At 34.6% G+C, this 24,207-nt stretch overlaps 1 protein-coding gene across 1 annotated transcript in view; it reads left to right on the top strand.

The window, feature by feature from the left end:
* The window catches only part of FBXO33 (F-box protein 33), a 32,473-nt gene extending 8,651 nt beyond the window's left edge, over positions 1-23,822 (top strand). Inside the window, exons 2-4 of the mRNA XM_025444051.3 lie at positions 18,873-18,983; positions 19,502-20,187; positions 21,776-23,822. Of these exons, the coding sequence (XP_025299836.1) occupies positions 18,873-18,983; positions 19,502-20,187; positions 21,776-22,047 (1,069 nt within the window). The 3' untranslated portion in view covers positions 22,048-23,822. The remainder of the gene's footprint in view (positions 1-18,872; positions 18,984-19,501; positions 20,188-21,775) is intronic.
* The last annotated feature ends 385 nt before the right edge of the window (positions 23,823-24,207 follow it).

Raw genomic sequence — 24,207 nt, 5'->3', positions numbered from 1 at the left:
AAGATATGACTGAATTACTACAATCTCATGGTAAAACTTTAATGAATAAGAAGTTGCTTCTTAGGGATAGGCAAAGGGAGTAGTTTCTTGAAATGAAATCCATTCCTGGTAAAGATGTTGTGAAGACTGTAATGACAATATTGTAACGACAATAGAGGATTTGGAATATTACATTAACTTAGCTGATAAAGCAGCAGGATGGTTTGAGAGGATTGACTCCACTGTGGGTAAAATGCTATCAAACAGCTTTGCATGCTACAGAAAAATAATTTGTAAGAGTCAATTTGACACATAAAGTTTAATGTGCCAAACTTTATTTTTTTTATTTTAAGAAATTGCCACATCCACCCTATCCTTCAGCACCCACCATCCTGATTAGTCAGTAGCCATCACATTGAAAGTAGGATCCTCCACCAGCAAAAAAAAAATTGATGAAAGCTCAGATGATGGGTTTTTAGCAATAAAATATTTTTAATTAAGTCATGTACACTTAGACATATTGTACACTTAATAGACTACAATATACTGTAAAAAGAATTTGTATATGCACTGACTGGGAAACCAAAAAATTCATTTGACTTGGCCTTATTACAATATTCGCTCTATTGTAATGGTCTGGAACCAGTGTCTGAACAGTATCTCAGAGGTTGTGTGTGTGTGTGTGTGTGTGTGTGTGTCAAAAATTGTGATGGTTTAATTCATAGGGAAATTCTTATGCTAAAAAGTAAAAAGATAATTCTTTTCAATGGAATTTTAATATACATACCTACAATATACATGCTGTAAAACATACAATTTAAATATGTATATTAAAATAATATGTATACTGAAATTATTATTTAAAAAATAAGTGCATATAACCAGTTTGAGAAAAGAAGGGAGGGAGCAGCCTTCTATGTCTCTCTGGGAAGTAATTCCTAGAGTAAGTAGCAGTAAGTGGAGGAGCTCTGCTGTGGGACTTTGACCAGGAGTGTGCTTAAGTAAGATAGGAAATGCCTTGGGATGTAGAACACTGCCTACCACATAAAGGGGAAGATGAAGTAGAAATAAGTAGCCCTTTATTAGGCTCTTGTAAGGACTTTGACTTTTACTCCGAGTGAGATGAGGAGCCGTGAAAAAGTTTTGAACCGAGGAGTGACATGATCTAATATTTCAAAAAGAACACTAACAGAAGAAAGTGGTGGTTGCCACAGAGAAGAGGGATGGGAGGATGGGCGAAGTGGGTAAAAAGGGATAGGAGATACAAGCTTCCTGTTATGGAATGAAAAAGTCATGAGAATAAAAGGCACAGCAGAGGGAATATAGTCAATGATACTGTAATAGTACTGTATGACAACACATAATAGCTACAATTGTGGTGAGCATAGAATGATGTATAGAGAAATTGGATCTATTTTGTACACTGAAACAAGAAAAAGGAATATTTCAGATGCTGTGTTGGAAATAGTTTGTAACAAGATGGGTAGAAGCAACAGGCTGGGTCAGGAGGCCTTTGTAGTAATCCAGGCAAGAGATGATGGTGCTATGGACCAGTGTGGGAGCAATGGAAGTAGTGAGTAGTTTGATTCTGTATTTTTATCTGGAGATCTTCCAGAAGTAGAATGTAAGTATTAAAAATTAGACTTGTTTATTTGATATTATAATGCCCTTTTAATTACTCCTTCAGTATATCAAAATATTTTTCCATTGGCTATTTTTATTCATTTTGTTTTCCTTTTGTTAATGATTTATACTTTTTAAAAAAAAGAGAGAAAATACCTAGGGTTTGAATAGTTTATTTTCTGAAAATATGGCTTATCTTTGCTATTTAGCTCCTTCTTCCACAAAGTACTTTCAAACAGTGCCCTGTTCATATAGGCCTTATGGATTAGCCTGTTAGATTGCCCCAGAAACTTCTAGTCTTCCTTACTACAGTCACTTGGGATTTTCCTTTCCCTCTTGTCTCCTACCTCACTGCCTGCTTCATATAAACCCATTACTTCCTTGAATTTACTTGAGTCTGGCCCTCGTGTGAGTTATGGGCTCAAGATGCTAGGACTAAGTGGAAAGGAAGAAGCAGTTAGTACTCTTCACAAGAATTCTTTGCCCCAAATCACTGGTCTAATCACCTGTAACCACAGGCCCAGATAAATCTGTTTTCCTACCCAGACATTCATCATGTGTACTCTTCTATGACATCTCTTCAGTGGACAATGAAAAGGGGAGCAAACAAGGGCAGAATTGAGCATTTACTCAAATGTTGCTAGTTACTTCAAAAAAGAATCAAAATCTCACTCTTAGGAACATCAAAAGGACAGTTTTGGTTCGACAAAGAAGAAGGGTAGTCACCTGAAGCAAAAGACTTTGACCTTCCATAGCTTAGGCCCACCTCTCAAACCTAACACCCTCCTGATACCAAACTCCAATTAGAGTCACCACAACAGTCATGGGACTGGGTAAGGTCCAGTTGTATTGCCAGCACTGCAGAAAGCTCATGAGATGTGTCCTTAACAACCCCTAAAATGCAAAACTAGTTTTCTCAGAGAAACAGCAGTATTATAAGGGTAGATACCATTATTATTCCTACTTTTACAGATGCTGAAACTGAACTACAGAATAGTTAGTGAACTTGCCAGTCATACAGAGAAATGACTGCCTGGTTTTCTAATTTTTTTTAATGAAATTTTCTAACACACACAAAAAATAGACACAATGAACCAACCTATCACCCAGATTCAGTAATTTAAGGATTTTGCCACATTTTTTTCTTTTATCTTTACTGACGTATTTTAAAACAAGTCCAAGATATCAAAGTCATTTTACACTACACACTTTAGTAGAAAGCTCTGAAAACTGTGGGTTTTTTTATATGAACACAAGGCTATTAATACATTAACAAAGTTATTAATAATTCCTTATTCTCATCCAACTTTTCTAAAATGAGTCCTTTTAAAATCTTTATTTCTTTGCCAGAAGACTAAAATTCATGGACATAAGAAGCTTACTTGCCCTAACTTTTCACATCGTTGACACACGGTACATATTTTAATAATTGAACAAAGAGTAGGAGAGAAGTCTGTAGGCTCAGTTCCTAAGTTGTAAGTACTTAATGATCTGATACCTCTAGATCTAAAACTGATGGATTTTTGTAATAGGATTAAAAAAGAATGCAGACAGGTTGAAGAAATTCATTCTCTTTTGGCAATAGTATGGCCTTTTGCATGTTTCAGAAGATTGATCATCAAACACTCTTTATGGTTTTGTGCTCTCACAACACATGGAAGATGTGTTGCAGAGGGACTAGTAATAGTAAGTAGGTTGTATCCTATTAATATTACCCTAGGAATAGAGCTAAACTAAGTTGAAGAATTAAGATGAAAGAACACTTTGAAACTAACTGTAATGCTTTCCCAGTATGTTTTTATTACAGGCTTTTGAGCAAGTGCATGCTATAGACATTGTGCAGGAATATGGCTTCACCATATGATCTATAGTCTAATTTCAACACAACATATTTGAAAGCTGTCACTGAGTTGTCAGCAGGGTTTGTTTTCTGTTTTGCTAAATTTAAAAGTGAATTATTGTTTTCCGTATCAATTAAAAATTTCTCATTTTGAATGGAACAATAAGTATCCAAAAACTTGTTTCCACAAATGTCCATCAGATTCTACTCTAAAATATGCCACTTAGGATTCTTCCAATAACTTTCATCAAGACCACTGTATTCAAGGACATGGTTTAATTATAAGAAACAACATGAAATGGGAGTCAGAACCCAGGTCCTCTTCCTAGCTCTGCCCTAACTAGTATTGCAGTCTTAAACAAGTTACTTCAATTTCTTGATTTCAAAGAAATTATTGAATTGGATGATTCCACAAATCATTCTAGCTTTAAAAGTATGTCTGTGATTACATCTGTAAGGAAAATTTGTATTATTAGTTCTACAGTAACAAGATTATTACCATTTCATTTTTGCAAATAGGAAGAATTTTTTAAATTGCCCTCAGTGGCATGTTTCTAACATTGCTGGGGTATTTTTAAATATTGTATTAAAAATTAATATGGTATAGTGGGAACTAAAACAAATATTCCAGAGATTCTCCTTATATTAACTTGTTAAATTTTACTAGTGTACAGGTTGTTAGGGTTTTTTTTTTTTTTTAGTGATTTTACCATGAATAAAGTTCTTATAAAGGTGAAAGCTATGTACAGCTAGTTTAAATTTCTTTTCTGAGTTCTGGTTGAAATGGCAATGTAGGAAGACTTTGAACTTACCTTCTCTATGGAACACACCAAATTGCATCTATTAACAGAACAGTTCTCCTGAAAAAGATCTAAGGGCTGACTGAACAGGTACTGAACAACCAATGATAAATGGCAAGAGAACGACAAGAGAGACAGAGAGATGTGACATGGTTTAAAAGACTTACTGGCATATTCAGCTACAGCTCTGCCCAGCCACAAAAATCACCAAGCACACACATTCTGCATATGGGACACCCTACAGAAGGCCACTACTCCAGCTTTAGGAGGTGTAGCTGTTTCACCTAATTCATAGAAACAAACACAGAAAGTCAAGCAAAATAGGGACACAGAAGATTGTGCTCCCAAAGAAAGAACAAGACCTCAGAAAAAGAACTAAATGAAACAGAGAAGCAGTGTGCCCAATAAAGAACTTAAAATAATGGTCATAAAGATATTCAATAGGTGAGAAAAAAGAATGGAAGAACTCAGTGAGACCTTCAATAAAAAGAAAATACTTGAAAGATCATTTTAATTCAATAAGAGTTAGTACAAGAACAAGTGAAAAACACACTAGAGGGAATCAGTAGTAGTTTAGAGGTTGCAGAAGAACATATCAGCAATCTGGATGATGGGATAATAGAAAGCACACAAGCTGAGCAGTAAAAACATTTTTTTAAATGAGGATAGATTAAGAGATCTCTTAAAATCAAGTGAAAAATGTTCACATTATAGGGTTTTCAGAGAAAAGTGCAGAAAACTTATTTGAAGAAATAATAACTGAAAACTCCCCTAACATAGAGAGGGAAATAGACATCTAAGTCCAAGAAGCAGAGAGTTCCAAACAAGATGAACCCAAAGAGGTCATAATAATAGCACGTAATAATTAAAATGTCAAAGGTTAAAGATAGAGAATCTTAAAACCAGCTAGAGTGAAACAAAAAGTTACCTACATGGAAAACCTGTAAGACTGTCAGCTGATTTTTCAGCAGAAATTTTGCAAACCAGAAGAAAGTGGCAAGTGCTGAAAGGAAAAACCTACAACTAAGAATACTCTACCTGGCAAGGTTACCATGCAGATTTGAAGGAGAGATAGTTTCCCAAAAAAGAAAAGATAAAGGAGTTTATCACCACTAACACAGCCTTACAAGAAATGTTAAAGGGATTCCTATAAGTGGAAAGGAAATGGCCATAATTAAACATAAGAAAAACGAATAAAAACATGTAAAATACAACAACATATACACAAAAGTGGAGAAGGGACTAAAAAGGGAAAAGAAGGAGAAAAAGAAAAAAAAATTTTTTTCTAAAGAATGTATTTGAATTTAAGGACCATCAAATTAATATGGACTGCTATATACTTTGGGTGACATATATGAACCTCATGGTAACCACAAACCCAAAACCCGTGATAGATACACCAAAAGAAAAGAGAAATAAAGCCAAATAAAACACTGTAGATACTAATTGATCACAGAGCAAGAGAAGAAGAAAGGAACAAAGAAGAACTACAAAAACAACCAACAAACAAAATTTTCAAATAGCAATAAGTACGTACCTATCAATAATTACTTTAAATGTAAATGGCCTAATGCTCTGATCAAAAGAGTAGATTAAAAAAGTAAGACCCATATATATGCTACCTGTAAGAGACTCATCTCAGACTTAATGATGCCTACAGACTAAAAGTGAAGGGACAGGAAACATACACTATGTAAAAGAAAGTTTTTAAAAAAAAAAAAAGCTGGGATTGTAATACTTCTATCAGACAAAATGGACTTTTAAACAGACTGTAACAAAGAAGGGCATTACATAATACTAATGGAGTCAGTCCATCAAGAAGATATAACTGTAAATATCTGTGCCCACCTGATACTGGAGCACCTAAATACATAAAGCAAATATTAATGGACATAGAGAAATTGATGGTAATACAGTTACAGTAGAGGACATTAATACTCTACTTATATCAATGGATGGATAATTCAGACAGAAAATCAGTAAGGAAACAATGTCTTTGTTTTTGTTTTGATTTGTTTTAAAAGTTTATGTATTTTAGAGAGAGAACATTCATGAGCGGAAGAAGGAGAAAATCTTTTTTAAGATTTTTTTTTTTTTTGAGAGAGAGAGAGAATGAGCAGGGTGCAGGGCAGAAGGAAAACAGATTCCTCACTGAGAAGACAGCCTGATGCGGGGCTTGATCCCAGGACTCTAGGATCATGACCTGAGCCAAAGGCAGATGCTTAACTGACTGAGCCATCCAGGTACCCCATGAGAGAGAATCTCAAGCAGACTCCATGCTGAATGCAGAGCCTGACATGGAGTTTGATCTCACAACTCTGAGATCACAACCTGAGCTGAAATCAGGGGTTGGATGCGTAACCAACTGCACCACCTAGGAACCCCTATAAGGAAGCAATGTCTTTAAATGACATATTGGACCAGCTGGTTATAACAGATACATACAGAATATTCCATCCAAAAACAACAGAATACACATTCTTTTCAGGTGTAAATGGAACATTCTCCAAAACAGATCACATATTAGGCCATAAAACAAACCTCAATAAATTTAAGAAAATTGAAATCATACCATACTTTTTTTCCCACACATCAATGTAAACCTAGAAATGAATCGCAAGGAAAAAAAAAAACAGGGAAAACTACAAACACGTGGAGATGAAACAACATGACACTAAACAACCAATAGGTCAATGAAGCAATCAAAGAAATAAAAAATTACGTGATGACAAATGAAAACACAATGATCCAAAATCTCTGGGACACATCAAAAGCAGTTCTAAGAGGGAAATATATAGCAATACAGGCCTAAGGAATAAGAAACAAGAAACTCAAATAATCAGTATTAGGCCTAAAGGAACTAGAAAGAGAAGAACAAAACCCAGGATGAGTAGAAGAAAGGAAATAATAAAGATCAGGGCAGAAGTAAATGACATAGAGACCAAAAAAAAAAAAATTTAATAAAACCAAGAGTTCTTTGCAAAGATAAACATGATTAACAAACCTTTAACCATTAAGAAAGAAAGAGAGGGCCACCTAGGTGGCTCAGTTGGCTAAGCATCTGCCTTTGGCTCATGTCATGATCCCAGGACCTTGGGATCCAGCCCTGCATTATGCTCCCTGCAGGAGCTCTCTATGCATTGGGCTCCCTCTCCCTCTCCCTCTGCCTGCCACTCCCCCTGCTTGTGCTCACTCTCTCTCTCTGTCAAATAAATAAAATCTTTTAAGAGAGAGAGAGAGAACACAAAATCAGAAATGAGAGAAAGAAATAAATGCAAGAGGAAAAGTTAACAACCCATACCACAGAAATACAAAGGATTATAAGTGAATACTGTAAACAATTATATGCCAACAAATTGGTCAGCCTAAAAGAAATGGATAAATTCCTAGAAACATTTAATCTTCCAAAACTGAACCAGAAAAAAAAATTTAATTTTAACAGACCAATTACAAGTAATTAAATTTAATCAGTATTCCAAAACAACCAAAGAATAAAAGTCCAGGACCACGTGGATTCACAGATGAATTCTACCAGACATTGAAAAATGAGTTAATACCTATTCTCAAACTATTTCAAGAAAATAGAAGAGGAAAGAAAACTTGCAAATGCATTCTATGAAACATTACTCTGATACCAAACCCAAACAGACACCACAGAAAAAGAAAACTACAGGCCAGTATCCCTGATGAACCTATGTGCAAATATCCTCAGCAAAATATTAGCAAAGTGCATACAAAATACATTTAAAAGATCATTCACCACATTCAGGTGGGATTTATTCCTGGGATGCAAGGATAGTTCAGTATTCGCAAATCAAGCATCCATCATACACCACAGCACAAAATGAAGGATAAAAGTCGTATCATTTCAGTAGATGCAGAAAAAGCATTTGACAAGATTCAGCATCCATCTTTCAACAAAATTGTGTTAGAGGGGACATACCTCAACATTTAAAAAGGCCATATGTGAAAAACCCACAATTGGCATCATCCTTGGTGGTGAAAAACTGAGAGCTTTCTAGGTCAGAAACAAGATAAGGGTGTCCACTCTCACCACTGTTCTTCAAAAGAGTACTAAAAATCCTAGCCAAAGCAATCAGACAAGAAAAAGCATTAAGATATCCATATTGGTAAAGATCAAGTTAAACTGTCACTACTTGCAGACAACATGATACTATACATAGAAAATCCCAAAGATTCCACCAAAAGATTACTAGGAGTAATAAATGAATGGAGTAAAGTGGCAGGATTTAAAATCAATACCCAGAAATTGGTAGCATTTTTCTACACTAACAATGAAGTTGCAGAAAGATATGTGTGTGTATATATATACATATACATACATATATATATATATATACACGCACACACACATACCATTACAGTATATATACCATTTACAGTCACAGCAAAAAAATAAAATACATAGGAATAAACTTAACCAAAGAAGTGAAACACCTGTACCCTAAAAACTATAATATAAACACTGATGAAAGAAATTAAAGAAGATTCAAAGAACTGGAAAGATATTCCAAGCTCATGGATTGGAAGAATTAATATTGTCAACATGTTCATATTACCCAGAGCAATCTTCAGAGTTAATGCAATCCCTATCAAAACACCAACAGTATTTTTCACAGAACTAGAATAATACTAAAATTTGTATCAAACCATAGGAGACCCTGAATAGTCAAAGCAATCCTGAGAAAGAATAACTAAGTTACAGGTATCATAATTCCAGACTTCAAGTTATATACAAAGCTGCAGTAGAACAGTATGGTACTGGTACAAAAATAGACACTTAGATCAATAGAACAAAATAGAAAATCTATAAGTAAACCCATAATTATATGCTCCATTAATCTTCAACAAAGCAGGAAAGAATACCCAATGAGAAAAAGATAGTCTTTTCAACAAACAATGTTGGGAAAACTGGTCAGCTACATGCAAAAATATGAAACTACACTACTTTCTTACACCATACACAAAATAAACTCAAAATGAATTAAAGACCTAAATATGAGACCTAAAACTATAAAAATTCTAGAAGAGAATACAAGCAGTAATTTTCCTGGCTTCAGCCATAGCAACATTTTTCTAGATATGTCTCCTAAGGCACGAGAATAAAGGCAAAAATAAACTATTGGGGCTATATCAAACTAAAAAGCTTCTGTACAAAAAATAAAAATAAAAATAAAAATAAAAAAATAAGAAGCTTCTGTACAGCAAACATCAAGAAAACAAAAAGACAATCTACAGAATGGGAGAAGGTATTTCTAAATGATGTATCTGATAAGGGGTTAGTATCCAAAATATATATAAAGAACTTAATACAATCAATACCAGAAAAAACAATCCAATTAAAAAATGGGCAGAGGACTTGAATAGACATTCTTCCAAAGACAATGCAGATAGCCGACACATGAAAAGATGTTCAACATCACTAATCATTAGGGGAATGCAAATCAAACTGTTAGAATGACTAAAATCAAAAAGACAAGAACAAGTGTTGGCAAGGATTTGGAGAAAAAGGAACCCTCTAGCACAGTTGACGGGAATTTAAATTGGTACAGCCACTGTGGAAAACAGTGTAGCAGTTCCTCAAAATATTAAAAATAGAAATACCATATAACCAAATAATTCCACTATTGGTTATATACCTAGAGAAGATATGTAGATAGATGTATATATATCTAAAGGCCTATAGATATATGTAGACATATGTTCCCATGTTTATTGCAGTGTTATTTACAATAGCCAAGAAATGGAAACAACAGAAGTGTCCAGTAGACAAATGGATAAGGAAAATGCGATAACACACACACACAATGTAGTATTACACAGTCATAAAAAAGAATGAGATCATGCCATTTGAGACAACATGGATGAACCTAAGGGTATTATACTAACTGAAGTCAGCCTGAGAAAGAGAAATGGCATATGATTCTACTCATAAATGGAATCTAAAAGAAGTGCATAAAGAAACAAAAGGCTAAATCAGAACTGTAAATAGACGCAACAAACTGATGGCTGCCAGAGGGAAAGGGATTAGGCAAATTGGGTGAATGGGAAAAGGAGATACAGGTCTCCATTTATGGAATGAGTAAGTCATAAGGGTAAAAAGTGGAGCATAAGGAATACAGTCAAGGATATTGTAATAGCGATGTAATGGAATAGAAGGTAGGTGGTGAACATAGCATAATGTATAAACTTTTCAAATCACTAAGTTGTACACCTGAACCTAATGTAATGTGTGTCACCTATATTCAAAACAAATTTCTTGTGAATACCCTAGTAGCATATATCTACAAAACAATATTTGAAAATACAAGGAAAAGAAAAAATTCACCAGAGATCACTGGCAAACATGATGTATCTTTTGCAAAACTGGAATAATAATCTATGTGTGATTTTGTACCTTTTTCCTCTAATATTATATCTTGTTCATTATTTACATCATCAAACCCCTGTCATGCACTACAACGGTACAAATCCAGAATACTGGCAATACCAAATACTGGCAAAGATGTGGAACAACAGGAACTCTTTTTACTAGAAGAAATGCAAAATGGTATGACCGTTATGAAAAAAAGAGTTGGCAGTTTCTTACCAAACTAAACATACTCTTACCATACGATCCAGTAATCATCCTACTTAGTATTTACTAAAAGGAGTTGAAATCATATGTCCACAAAAACCTGCTCACAGATGGTTATAGCAATTTTATTCATAATTGCCAAACATTGGAAACAACCAAGATGTCCTTCAGTTGGTGAATGTATAAATTAACTTTAGTACATCTAGGCAGTGGAATTATTATTTAGCACTAAAACAAATTGAGCTACTAAGCCATGAAAAGACGTAGAGAAACCTTAAGTGCATATTACTAAGTAAAGAAGGCAATCTGAAAAAGCTATGATTCCAACTATGTGATATTCTGGAAAAGGCAAAACTGTGAAGGCAATAAAAAGATCGGTGGTTGCCAGGAGTAGGTAGAAGAAAAGATGAATAGGCAGAGCACAGAGGATTTTTAGAACAATGAAAAAATTATATACAATATCATCATGATGGATATATGTCACTACACATTTGTCCAAACCTATAGAATGTACACCAGGAGGGAGCCCTAGGTAGACTATGAACTTTGGGTGATTATGATTTGTCAGATTAGGTTCATCCTTCCTAAAAAATGTACATTCTGGTGAGTGATATTGATAATAGGGGAGGTTATACATGTGTGGGGATAAAAGGTATGTGGGAAGTGTACTTTCTCATCAATATTGCTATGAATCTAAAATTGCTCTAAAAATAAATTTTAAAAGATATGTATATATGTTTAACATTCTGCTCTAAAAGATGACTATATCAGTGAAGCATCTTCTGACAGTTAGGTTTCAGAGAAGTAAACTCCATAACCCAAAGGATTATTAGCCCTAAAATTGTTTATATTGCAGACACTTTGTGCATTAGTCTATAATATGAGAATTAGTTGGTTTTGTTTGAAGAAAAAAGATCAGATTTTAAAATGCCAGGATTTAATTATGACTGTACTATTAATAGATAAAAAAATTATGTTTTACATGTTTAAATTACGAGTTTTCCATCCATTTACCAACTTGAGTCTGAAACAAATGACCCTTAACTTCAGTTGTACTTCTTTGCATTTATAAATATTTTCATATGCAAAGGGCTCCTAATCAGACGCCAAGAAGACTCTTTATTAAAAAGAAAATAGCCAATACTGTTAAAATATTCATGCTATTCAAAGCAATCTACAGATTTAATGCAACCCGTACCAAAACACCAACAATATTTTTCACAGAACTAGAACAAATAATAGTAAAATTCGTATGGAATTACAAAAGATCCCGAATAACCAAAGCAATCTTGAGAAAGAATAACAAAGCTGGAAGTATCACAATCCCAGAACTCAAGATATACTACAAAGCCATAATAATCCAAACAGTATGCTGTTGCCACAAAAATAGACACAAAGATCAATGGAACAGGACAAAGAACCCAGAAATAAGCCCATGATTTTATGGTCAGTTAATCTTCAGCAAAGCAGGACAAGAATATGTATGCAATGGGGAAAAGATAGTCTCTTCAAGTGGTGCTGGGAAAGCTGGACAGCTGCATACAAAAGAATGAAATAGGACCACTTACTTACACCATACACAAAAATAAACTCAAAATGGATTAAAGGCCTAAGTATAAGACCTGAAACCATAAAATTTCTAGACGAAAACAAAGGCAGTAGTTTCTTTGACATCAGCCATAGAAATATTTTTCAAGATACATTTTCTCGGGCAAGGGAAACAAAAGATAAACTATTGGGACTACAAAAGAAAAAAAAACAACAACAACTCTTGCACAGTGAAAGAAACCATCAACAAAACAAAAAGGCAACCTACTGAATGGAAGAAGGTTCTCAAATGCTACATCTGATAAAGGGTTAATATTCAAAATATAAAAACTTATTCAACTCAACACCAAAAAAGCCCCCAAATAATTTAATTGAAAAATGGGCAGAAGACCTGAATAGACATTTTTCCAAAGAAGACATGTAAGTGGCTAATAGACACCTGAAAAGATGCTGAACATCACTAATCCTTAGGGAAATGCAAATCAAAACCACAATGAGATAATCACCTTACCTCTGTCAGAATGGCTAGATCCAAAAGGACAAGAAATAACAAGTGTTGGTGAGCATGTGGAAAAAAAAGGAACCTTTGTGTAATGTTGCATGGAAGTTCCTTTAAAAAGTTAAAAATAGAATTACCATATTATGATCCAGTAATTCCAACAGTGGGTATTTATCCAAAGAAAATGAAAAAGAAAAAGAAAATGAAAAGACAAATTCAAAAAGACACATGTGCTCCTGTGTTTATTGCCGCATTATTTTCAATAACCAAGACATGTAAGCAACTCAAGTGCCCCATTAATAGATGAATGGATAAAGAAGTGACACACACACACACACACACACACACACACTCAGCCATAAAAAAGAATGAGAGCCATTTGTAACAATATGGAAGGAGCTAGAGGGTCTGATGCTAAGTGAAATAAGTCAGAGAAAGACACATACCACATGATTTCACCAATATGTATAATTTAAGAAACAACAAAAGAACACAGTAAAAAAGACAAACCAAAACCAAAAAAACCCAGACCTTAAATAGAGAAAACTGGTGGTTGCCAGAGGGGAAGTGGGTAAGGGGGATGGGTTGAAATAGATAAAGGAGATTAAGAATACACTTACTGAGATGAGCATACTAAGTAATATATAGAAATGTTGAATCATTTTAATGTATACCTGGAACTCATATAACAGTGTACATTTATTATACTTCAGTAAATAAAATGGTTTTCTCAAAAATAGAAAATACCACCCCCCGAAAAAAAGAAAGAAAGAAAATACTACCCACATTGGGCTCCCTGCTCAGCACGGGAGTGTGCTTCTCCCACTCCCTCTGCTGCTCCCCCTGCTTGTGCGCTTACAATCATGCTTGGCTCTCAATCTCACAAATAAATGAATAAAATCTCTTGAAAAGAGAAAAAATACTTAAGACTTCCATTTTTAAGTAAATCATATATACCACGTTATCTATGAAAGAATTCAAAAAGTAAATTATTTTGCCCATTTGCTTAGATTTTTATCTAGGCATTTATGTAGATTTTATCAAAAAATACAGCCTGAAAATACAAAAGTAAGCTGTCTCCTAAAAATCCTAAATTAAGATTACCCTGTGAGCTAATGTGAACAATACCAAAACAACAACATAAAAACCACCTTAAGTACCTAATTTAAGAGGCCTTATTTTCTTTGAGGGGTTAACTGAGAAGAGACAGTAGACAATCTAACATTTTTGTAGAGAAAATATATGGCTAGGATTTTTTGAGTATAATAAAATTTCTAAAGTAAAGCGTTTTTACTTCCACCTAGACTGGGAAATTCTTTATAACATTTTTGTTGTGGTGGTGGAGGTTGACAGCTGTGAGTTGGATTGATTGAAATGTGGCATTTCTGATAGAAAAGTTCTTTTAGAATATGAAAGCTTACCAACAAAATTGACAAACAGCACTCTAGGCCCAAAATAAATTAGGTGTTAGTCCTCACATAAATGTACTTAATTTTGCTTGACCTCTTACCTACTTTTGTGGGTAAGATTGCAGATAACTAAAGTATCATCATGTTTAGAAAAAATTAGGTGTTGCTAATGTGATAGGTTTTTGTCTTTTTAAATAAAAACTATTTTATTTCACACAAAAAAACTGTAGTCAGTGGATTTTGCATTTTGGACACTTATTTTCTCATGCAATGCTCTTTCAACACCAACTTTATTTCTCCAGAGCAACCCTTTAAAAACATGAATAATATTATTCTTGCTGATGATAATGTGGTTTATGTTGATTGTCTAAGTGACACTATTTCATTCAGACCAGTGTGTATAGTATATGAAAAAGAATTATAAATATTTAAATGATTTGTGCCAAGAAAATATAATATTTAATATTTTTGAGCATCATTACTTAATGCTGTGAGCTTGGCAATGAACATTACCTGGTAAATAGATTCCAGCTAGAGAAAGCTATTGGATTGGGGAGGGATAAGTGTGATATGGGAATGGACAAAATCTTTCATATACAATTCTGTAATGGGAATTGTGAAGTTCATTTTTGGGTAATATCTAGATTATTTGATCACATACAGAAGCACTGAGTTGTGGTCTAATTATCATTAGGAATTTTAGATTGCTGAGTAGCTGAAGAAATTCAGTGCTGCTTGTCAATAAAATTTAAGTGCTTAGGAAAATGACATTGCAAGAATATCTTAGTCACAATTGCAAAGGAAAACAGATGAAAAAACTTTGGTTTTAGATTGAGTATATCTAAACAGCTGTGAAACATTAATTGGGGCAATGTTTTATTAAATTCTACTTTTAAGTGCTAATAACTATGACGGATATATAGTTACCATTATGCCAAGAATTGCCAAAATATCAAAATTTTTTGTTAATAGTCTTGGCTTATTAGCCATGATTGTGAAAGACAATTTTTCTGCTTTTGTTTTTTTTTTTAATCTATGAGAACTTTTATATTCCATCACTAGGACATCTTCTTTATTTACCACATATAGTACAGCAAAATTAAAACCACAATTCATTAAATGAACTCCCAGTTCCACTTGTGGCACCTTGGTAAGTAGTAGTCTCTGATAATTCTTAAGGAAGTTTTTGGACTAACTGGATTGAAGGAGTAGAAAAAGAGGAGATTAGAGAACAAAAGAGAGGATAGATTATCTGTCTTGGAGAACATGGGTGATCTCTCTCTCTCTCTCCATTGTCGCAGAGACCACCAAATGCCGGAAAAAAAGGAACACCCAGACCTTGACACCAGTGATGTAGATTGAAATGTTTGGGAAAAATAAAAAATAAACACCAGCATAGTCATCTTAAATTCTATGGGCCTAATTATAGTAAATAAGTGGAGAAAACTTGCCATTTAGAGGAAATGTATAATCCATGGTTAATTTCATTTCCCCTGCCTATGTATCTCTCCATTCCTGTTTCTCTTCTATGGGAGAACTTGCTTTTGAATCAGTCATAGCTGGAAGCCTGCATTTTTCCAGGTCTGAGATACATACAGACAGTGAAGGTTAAATATGATGTCTTCAAGATAAGTGAGTTACAGTAAATGGAAAGTCAGAAATGAAATCACGGTGAAAAAAGGTGAGCTTATTTGCTCCATTGATTCAAAATGGTTGTCCTTTTGATCATTTGTACTTTTTTTAAAGTTGATGAATTTGGTTTGTATTTGAGTTAATGGGAAAAATGAAGGAAGATCATGTAGGTTTTCAGCAATGTATGTGCAACATACATTAGCTTTATAATTAAGATGTACTTGGGTTGTAGGACTTTTTTTTAATTATGGATAACATTTTCTGAAATCAATTCCTAACTTTTTATAGTTAAAAATTAGTCACTGATTCTTAAAGTTCATATTGTTACATTTAGTCAGAAAGCAAGCTGAAAAATGGTGTGGGCCTTCTACTAAATATTTTAACCATAAAAGCAGTAGTATTAGCTGTATATCCTTAATTATATTTCTGCTGACGACAGTATGTTTTTAAATGAAGCTAGCCAGAAAACTAAAATATGCACATTATATTCTTTAGAACAACACTATTCAATAAAAATATAGGCCATACATGTATTTTGAATTTTTCTAGTAGCTATATTAAAAAGTTTTTAAAAAGATGAAATTAGTTTTAATATTTTTAACCTAATATATCCAAATAAATATTATTTTTTCAATATGTGATCAATATAAAACACTTAACGAGATTGTATATTTATTGTACTGTCTAAATGTATTTTTATACTTAGAGCACATCTCAGTTCTGACTAGCCACATTTCAAGTATTTAGTAGCTACATTCCTCAGTAATGCAGATTTAGAATATGACAGAAAGAATATTACTAGTATGATATTAATAATTCAGGTTTGTTCCCATCTCTCCTGGGAACACAAATAAAAAGTCTTTTTATTTGTGAAAAGATGTTTTATCAGTATCTCTTTTTATAAATAATAAATTTAAATACTTTTATAGGGTCATTTTGGTAGTAGATACAGTGAAATATTTTCTGACTCACCTGGTATTATTGCCTTGCTATTCTATGGAAATATATGAAGAAGTGTTCTAAGCCCTTTGTTGTGCTAACCTTTTATTTTAAGGCAGATTTAGTTCTCTATTTCATAAAAGAACTCCTGATAGGAAAAACAAAGTAATGAAGGACATAATTATTTGGAATAGCTGTCAATACCCCTAATCTTTAATTTCCCTTTACATAGAAGATCTATCTAGAAGGAAACTTATTTTTTTAATTGATTAAAAACATTACCCTTAAAATAGTTCTCCATATGATGTGATTATCTTTCCAAAATCTATCCCAGGCCCCCTCCCCTTATGTATCTATTTCCTATTGTTCTCATTTATATTATGGTCTTGATTACTATTTCTATATTTAGGTAACTCTTGAACTTACCTTCCCAAATATTCATTTGTTTAGCAAATACTCATTGAACCTATTTTGTGTCAAAAAGTATTTCTAGGTACTTATAAGAAACAGTTTACCTCTCTCATGAGAGAGATAACAAATCATAGTAAAGCATATTACAGTTTAATAAAAGCATTTTACAAAGTCCCATGGAATGGCTAAATCTTCAGAGGCTGAGAGGATTGCCTCAGAAAAGGCTTTAATAGAATATGTGGCATTCAGATATAGAAAGCTGAATAGAGGTTTACCAGGCAGACCAGGAGAGGGAAAGATACTACATTTAAAAATTAGTAAGTAGCCCCAGAGTAGCTTTTTTGAACCATATTTTGAAGGACCTCATTTTATCAAGCCATTTGCCTTTTTCTTGTAGCCAGTTAGGGGTGTGATCCCTTAGGAATTTTTAATCAAGGGAATACAAAATTCAGTTTTGTATACAAGTGTGATTCAAGAGCATTCCTATTTGCACAGGAACCTGTTGGGAGACACCTATTTGTGCCCCAGGGCAGACCTGCCAACATTGGTCTAACTGGATCCTGAAGCAGCCCTGTGAACCAACTCCGTCCTCACTCAGCCATGGTTGATGCAACATCTAGAAACCCGGCAGATGGCATACCTGTCAGTGCACCCGGAGACAGGCCTGCAGCATCTGGTTCCAGCTGTGGACCCTGAAACAATCCTAACACTCAGTTCTAGCCCCTCTCTGCTGCAATCCTGGGCACTCCTACCGTCCCTGAGGCCCATCCCATGGCAGAACAGGAGCCCTCCCAGAGCCCTGGCAGGAACTACCCCTGCCCACACACCTAGTAACACGCCAGCTGTCTGCGGGCCTAATAGCAGACCTTTGTCCCAGCATCAGCTCTACTGACCAAGGACTCAGAGGCAGTCCTGTCCACCAAGAGACCGGACAGGATCCACACCTGTCCAGGTGTCTGGTAATGGGGTCTACACATCATAGACCCCAGTGTGGGCCCAGCAGCAGCTTGTGACCTGGCTTCAGCCCAACTTGACTGTGGTCCTGGAGGCAATCTCATCAGTCTAGAGACCCAATAGGAGGAGATCTTTACCTACAGAAACCTGTCTATAAAAATCAGAAGAGGTATTTGTTCCTCCAAATGCAGACACCAATTCAAGGCTACATACATCATTAAAAATCAGGCAAACATGGAACCACCAAAGGAAACTAATAAAGCTCCAGTAACCAACCTCAAGGAAATTGCCTGACAATTCAGAACAACTATCTCAAAGAAGTTCAGTTACATGCAAGAGAATACAGACAGCTAAATAAAATCAGAGAATGCATGAACATTTTTCCATGGTCATTAAAATACTGAGTTCCTGAACTAAGCTTTATACCTCAGTCCTCATTCTGTAAAGCTTTTGCTATTTCTCCTGTATTATGTTGCTTTTCATTGTATGTAAAAAGCAATCTGAAAGTACTGAATTGGATTCTAAGTGAGTTATAAGGTAGAAACTTTTCTAGATACCCCCTTCTACATTTCTATTTTTAATATTTATATTTTTATATATTATTTAGTTAGACAGTCATTTTAAATTACTTTTCTTGTAGGAACCTCCAGAAGTTTAGCCTTTTTGGAGACATAAGTGTTCTACAACAGCAAGGAAGTTTGTCAAATACATACCTCAACAAGGTGGATCCCGATGGCAAAAAAATTAAACAGTAAGTTTTATAGTTAGTGGAAGGGGGCTTATATTAATAATTTTTCTGAGAAATTGTAAGATACAATCAGAAGAGTAATTTTTTTCTAAAAAGAATCTATGTCCTGTAAATTGGAAATGTTTTAACTATGAAATATGCTATGCCACATGATAAATCTTTAAGACGAATCAAAGAATTTGCTGGGTAATTATTGCTATTTAAAACTGTAATTTCTCTACTTACCTTCACTGTAATATAAACTGTATATCATCAATTTTTTTCTACCATAATGGTGCAAATGCTGCTTTCCTTGGGTGAAGAACACATTTTTCTGTGTTTAATACAGTTTATTCATTATATTTTAATGTGAATTTTAATGGTATATATGATAATATTACTTGTGGGCTGGATTGAAATTAACTGAGAGAACATGGATCTCAGCATTTGTATGCCATTTCATTGCCTAGTTTCAAAAGTCAGTGCTAAAAGATTAGTGCTAAATGTTAATGGGATCATTGTGGCATGTGTTTTCCTTACAGAATTCAGCAACTGTTTGAAGAAATACTGAGTAATAGTAGGCAACTGAAATGGCTGTCCTGTGGGTTTATGCTGGAAATAGTAACCCCAACATCACTGTCATCTCTCTCAAACTCTATTGCCAACACCATGGAGCACCTGAGCTTGCTGGACAACAATATTCCTGGTAACAGCACCCTTATCACCACAGTCGAACTGGAGCGATTTGTGAATCTGCGCTCACTTGCCCTGGATTTCTGTGACTTCACAGCTGAAATGGCAAGAGTCTTAACCGATAGCAACCATGTGCCTTTGCAGCGACTGTCTCTCCTGGTCCACAATGTTTCCGTGATGCACAAGTCTCTGGACAACATGCCAAACGATGAACATTGGAAAGCCTTGGCACGAAAGAGCACCGGCCTTCGGGTCTACATAATGGCCTTTGATATCAAGAGTGAAGATATGTTAAAGATTCTTAAACCCAGTATACCACTAGAGAGGATTCATTTTGACAGCTACATCACTTGTGTTTCGGGAGCTATTGTTGATCTTATATCCAGGCAGTATGATAAGTTCCTCACTCATTTTATATTAATGAATGATGTGATTGACACATCTGGTTTTCCAGATCTTAGTGACAACCGAAATGAAGATCCATTGGTTTTACTAGCATGGAGGTGCACAAAGCTCTCTCTTCTGGCAATTCATGGTAGGTGATTTTTGTTCAGTTCAATTTGTTATTTATTTTACATCTAAAACATTATAAACCAGTAAAAAAGATAGCACTAACATTTATAGTGGTGAGTAATCTCATAACAAGTTGAAATGCAGGTTTTTATACTTTTTTTTTTTTTTTTTTTTTTTGTTTTTATACTTTTTGATGTTAATAAGATATACCACTTAAAATAGAAAGTCATATTTCTACTCTTAAGTGTTCTGCTCTGGCTTCTGGCTTCCACCATGTGATTGATGGTATTTCATGAGAATGGCATTTAAAATTAATTTATCTATCTAAGAAAATATATGTATGTACTTGCAGTAGATGTATTTCTTCCTCTAATCACGAGATCTCTTAAAACACAATACAGAAGGGACACCTGGGTGGCTCCACAGTTGGGCACCTGCCTTCAGCTAGGGTCATGATCCCAGAATCTGGGATCAAGTCCTGCATCGGGCTCCCTGCAAGAAGCCTGCTTCTCCCTCTACCATAGTCTGTGTCTCTCATGAATAAATAAATAAATCTTACAAAAAAAACACACACACAATACAGAAGGAAGAGAAAGTAGGATTTTTCTTGCTGCCTCATCTTCTAGATTCTAGATATTAGCATATTAATTTGTATAATATATTTTTAAACAATGCTTCCATTGATTGGGTGTATGCTTTTTTTCTTACTGGTACCTTTTCGTCTTAATATTAACTATTCTGACAAGTTAGAAGAACATTTTGCTTCCATTCCTAGAATATGTAAGACATTTACAGAATGCAAGATAGACTATATGAGTGTCTTAAGCTCTCTTTATTAGCTGGTTTCCTTATTTTTGAAATTAATTTTTTAGCCTGAATCAGTGCAGGAAAGTGTGTGTCTTGCTTTTCAAGATTTGCATTGTAATTTGGCCAGTCATCAGAGGTAGCAGCAAAGATAGATCAATACTGAAGGTAATAAAATAGAGATTTTTTTTACAGGATAAAGAAATGTCAGGTTATTTAAAGGTTAATTTCAGCCAATATAAGCTTGTTTTTTTTTCTTTTAAGAAATAAGATGTTGGATACAGCTAAAGCCCCTGTACCCCCCTTTATTCCTTTCCAGAATAATTATACCTTACATATTTTCTGTTGGCAATCAGCAGTTTAAAGTGTCACTTCTTAACTTTGGACTGTGTAACATTGTGGTAGAGAGGATTTTTTACTAACTAAAAATAAGTTTCCTATGTTTTGTTAATGGATACATATATATGAAATAAAAATGTGTTTTTATGATACAGCAATATCCAAAGCTACAAAGTTTTACTTTAAATGGCTTCAGTCTTACTAAATGCACTGATACCAGAAAAGGATTACAGCACCTACCAATTCACCACCCACAGTGATATTGTAAGAAACAATATCAAACTTCATTTTTGTTTTCGTTTTCTGAGCTAAACAATCATACTTCCTTTTCCAATCTCAGTATAATTTTAAAGGAAAAGGACCAAAGTGTTAAGTGAAATATAAGCTTGTGGAAAAGACTAACTTATCAAATGGACAAAATAAAAAAGCAAGGGAATGACAGTGCTTGTCTTCTCTTTATTTTGAAGGTTACACAGTGTGGGCGCACAACCTCATTGCCATTGCTCGTCTTCGTGGCTCTGATCTAAAAGTACTTGAAGTCACTGAAGAAAGCATTGATTTTGACCAAGGTGAACTGGCCGACCAGGATGTGGATCCAGTGCATAACCTAATTGAGCAGGTATCCCTGGGCCTGGGTCAACCTTGGCACGCGGTCATGGACATCGAATCACTCAGTGTCTTCACTGAACCAAATCGTCATTTTTACAGAGAGATGCAAAGCTTCAGCGAAGACATTTAGCTTTTTTTTTAAATGTACAATTCCTGTGGTTACATATGCAAGTAGGGTCCTATTATGTTTTTTTTTTTCCAGTAGTGTGAATTAATCCCTTTGTGCTGTGTTTAATCAGTATTAGCTTTATAGAATTATATATGTGTATTCTACTTCTTGATCAAAGAACGTAGTCGGGTATTGGTTTAGAAGTTCAAAGTGACAATGTGTAGGGCTTTCACGGTTAATGGACTTGTTATCATACCTTAAGGATATACAACCGAAGGTTGTCTGAGGTTGCTGGCTAACTTTATTTTTCACTGAGTTACTCTGCCTTTTGATGTTTTTATTCTTTGTGTGTCAGAGTTCAGAGCTCAGGAGCCAAAATATTTTTATACATATAGATATATATCCATAGCCTGGTGGATTTGTATGCAATGCACCGCATTCATGCATCCTGATAGCATTTCATTAATTTTTAATTGAAATGGAAGAAGGGAGGATAGTATGATCCCAAATGAGTTCTCGTTAACAGAAAAGCCAAGACTTTTACTTTCATTACATATATAATAGTTGATATCACCAATTACCATTCTGAATTTTGTATAGTACTAGGTTAGAACACTGCTTAATCCTTTTTAAAAAAAATACATTTACATAAACATGAATATTCAAATTATTAGACTTTTTTAAAACTATATCTGACATAATTTTATTTATCAATTACATTATACATTCAAGTTAGCTTTTTAGCCCAGATTTCAAATAGTGGAGGAAGAAACTATATTCCAGGGTAAACCTCCTTAAAAGAAAATCAAAAAACAGTTGTAAACACACATGCTTGCAAACAAACATTAGTCGTGAAATTCCTAGCAACAAGTCACTGGATTTTTCTCTGTCAGCGCGCGTGTCAGCTGCCAAAGAATAGACTTAACTGAAGAAGTGCCCACATGCTGGCAGGGGCCGGCCCACTCTGGCCAGCCAGATACTGCTAGATTGTAATATTTAAGGTCGAATTTCGACCTGTGGTACACAGCTGTGCTGTGGCTCAGTCAGCAACCTCAGAACTCTGAAAAAACAAAACAAAAAAAAAGAAAAAAAAACCATGCACCTGTTTCACTGTGAATAGTGAATGTAAAGGAAAGAAAGGAAAAACTGAAAGCTTGTTCTATCACAGGTATGAGCTGCTATGATACATGAAGAACATTCCATGAAGTATGTTTTAAAACCTTGTTATATCTGAGAGGCTTTAAAAGCCGACTTAACTGTTTCAGGGCAACCGCGGTACAGACGTGGTCTCTGTGAGACTTCCACCTGACCCCAGTTTTAAGTGGTACGAATGTTGTGCATTTAATGTTAAAGGACAGTCTGCAATAATAAAGTAAGTAGCCAACGTGGGTGCCCAGCAGTGCTGAGACCTGGCTGCTCTATTGTAAGCTTTGGAAACACAATTTATGCAACAGATGTCCAGATATGATTCTATTTATGGAAAAAGTTTATATGTATTTTACAAATGGTTTTACCATCTTATATTAAAATGACCTTTTGACAGGTGTGCACTGTTTTGTCTCCAGTGAGCACATACCATGAGGATTTTATATGTACATCAGTAGTGTGAATCCACTGGCACAGTGTGTGTAAATGCCAGATGTGGTGAGATTTTATCTTATAAATGTGATCAGATAAAATAAATCCTGACAGAAACTGTAAGGAAACCAGCTGAATGTTTGACCTGATGACTGATGTTGTATGGTTTATGTTAAATGTATATTCTTTTAATCAATGAATAAAGCATTAAAAAGTGATCATTGTAATATATTTTATTGTATACAAAGCATGAAAACTTTTAGTGTTAAAAACTGTAAAAATCCTTGTATCATGTGTAATCATGTTAGCTACTATTGTAGTCTGGTGCGGCAAATCTTCAGTTTGGGATATTTCATAGAAAGTCTTAGGTTAGGGGCGCCTGGGTGGCACAGTCAGTTAAACATCCGACTCTTGGTTTCAGCTCACGTTGTGATCTCAGGGTCATGAGATCGAGCCCTGAGTCAGGCTCCACACTCACACTTCTCTCTCCCTCTTCCCCTCCCCCTGTTCACTCGCTCACTCTATCTCTCTCTCAAACAAATAAATCTTGTTTTAAGTCTTAGGTTAAATAGTTTGAAGGGTTTTAATTTTAACTAACTTTGG

Source organism: Canis lupus, chromosome 8 (genome assembly GCF_003254725.2).
Source record: "Canis lupus dingo isolate Sandy chromosome 8, ASM325472v2, whole genome shotgun sequence".
In the NCBI taxonomy this organism is placed as follows: Eukaryota; Metazoa; Chordata; class Mammalia; order Carnivora; family Canidae; genus Canis; species Canis lupus.
The sequence above is the reverse complement of the archived record's forward strand: the minus strand, read 5'-3'. Positions and strand labels throughout refer to the sequence as shown.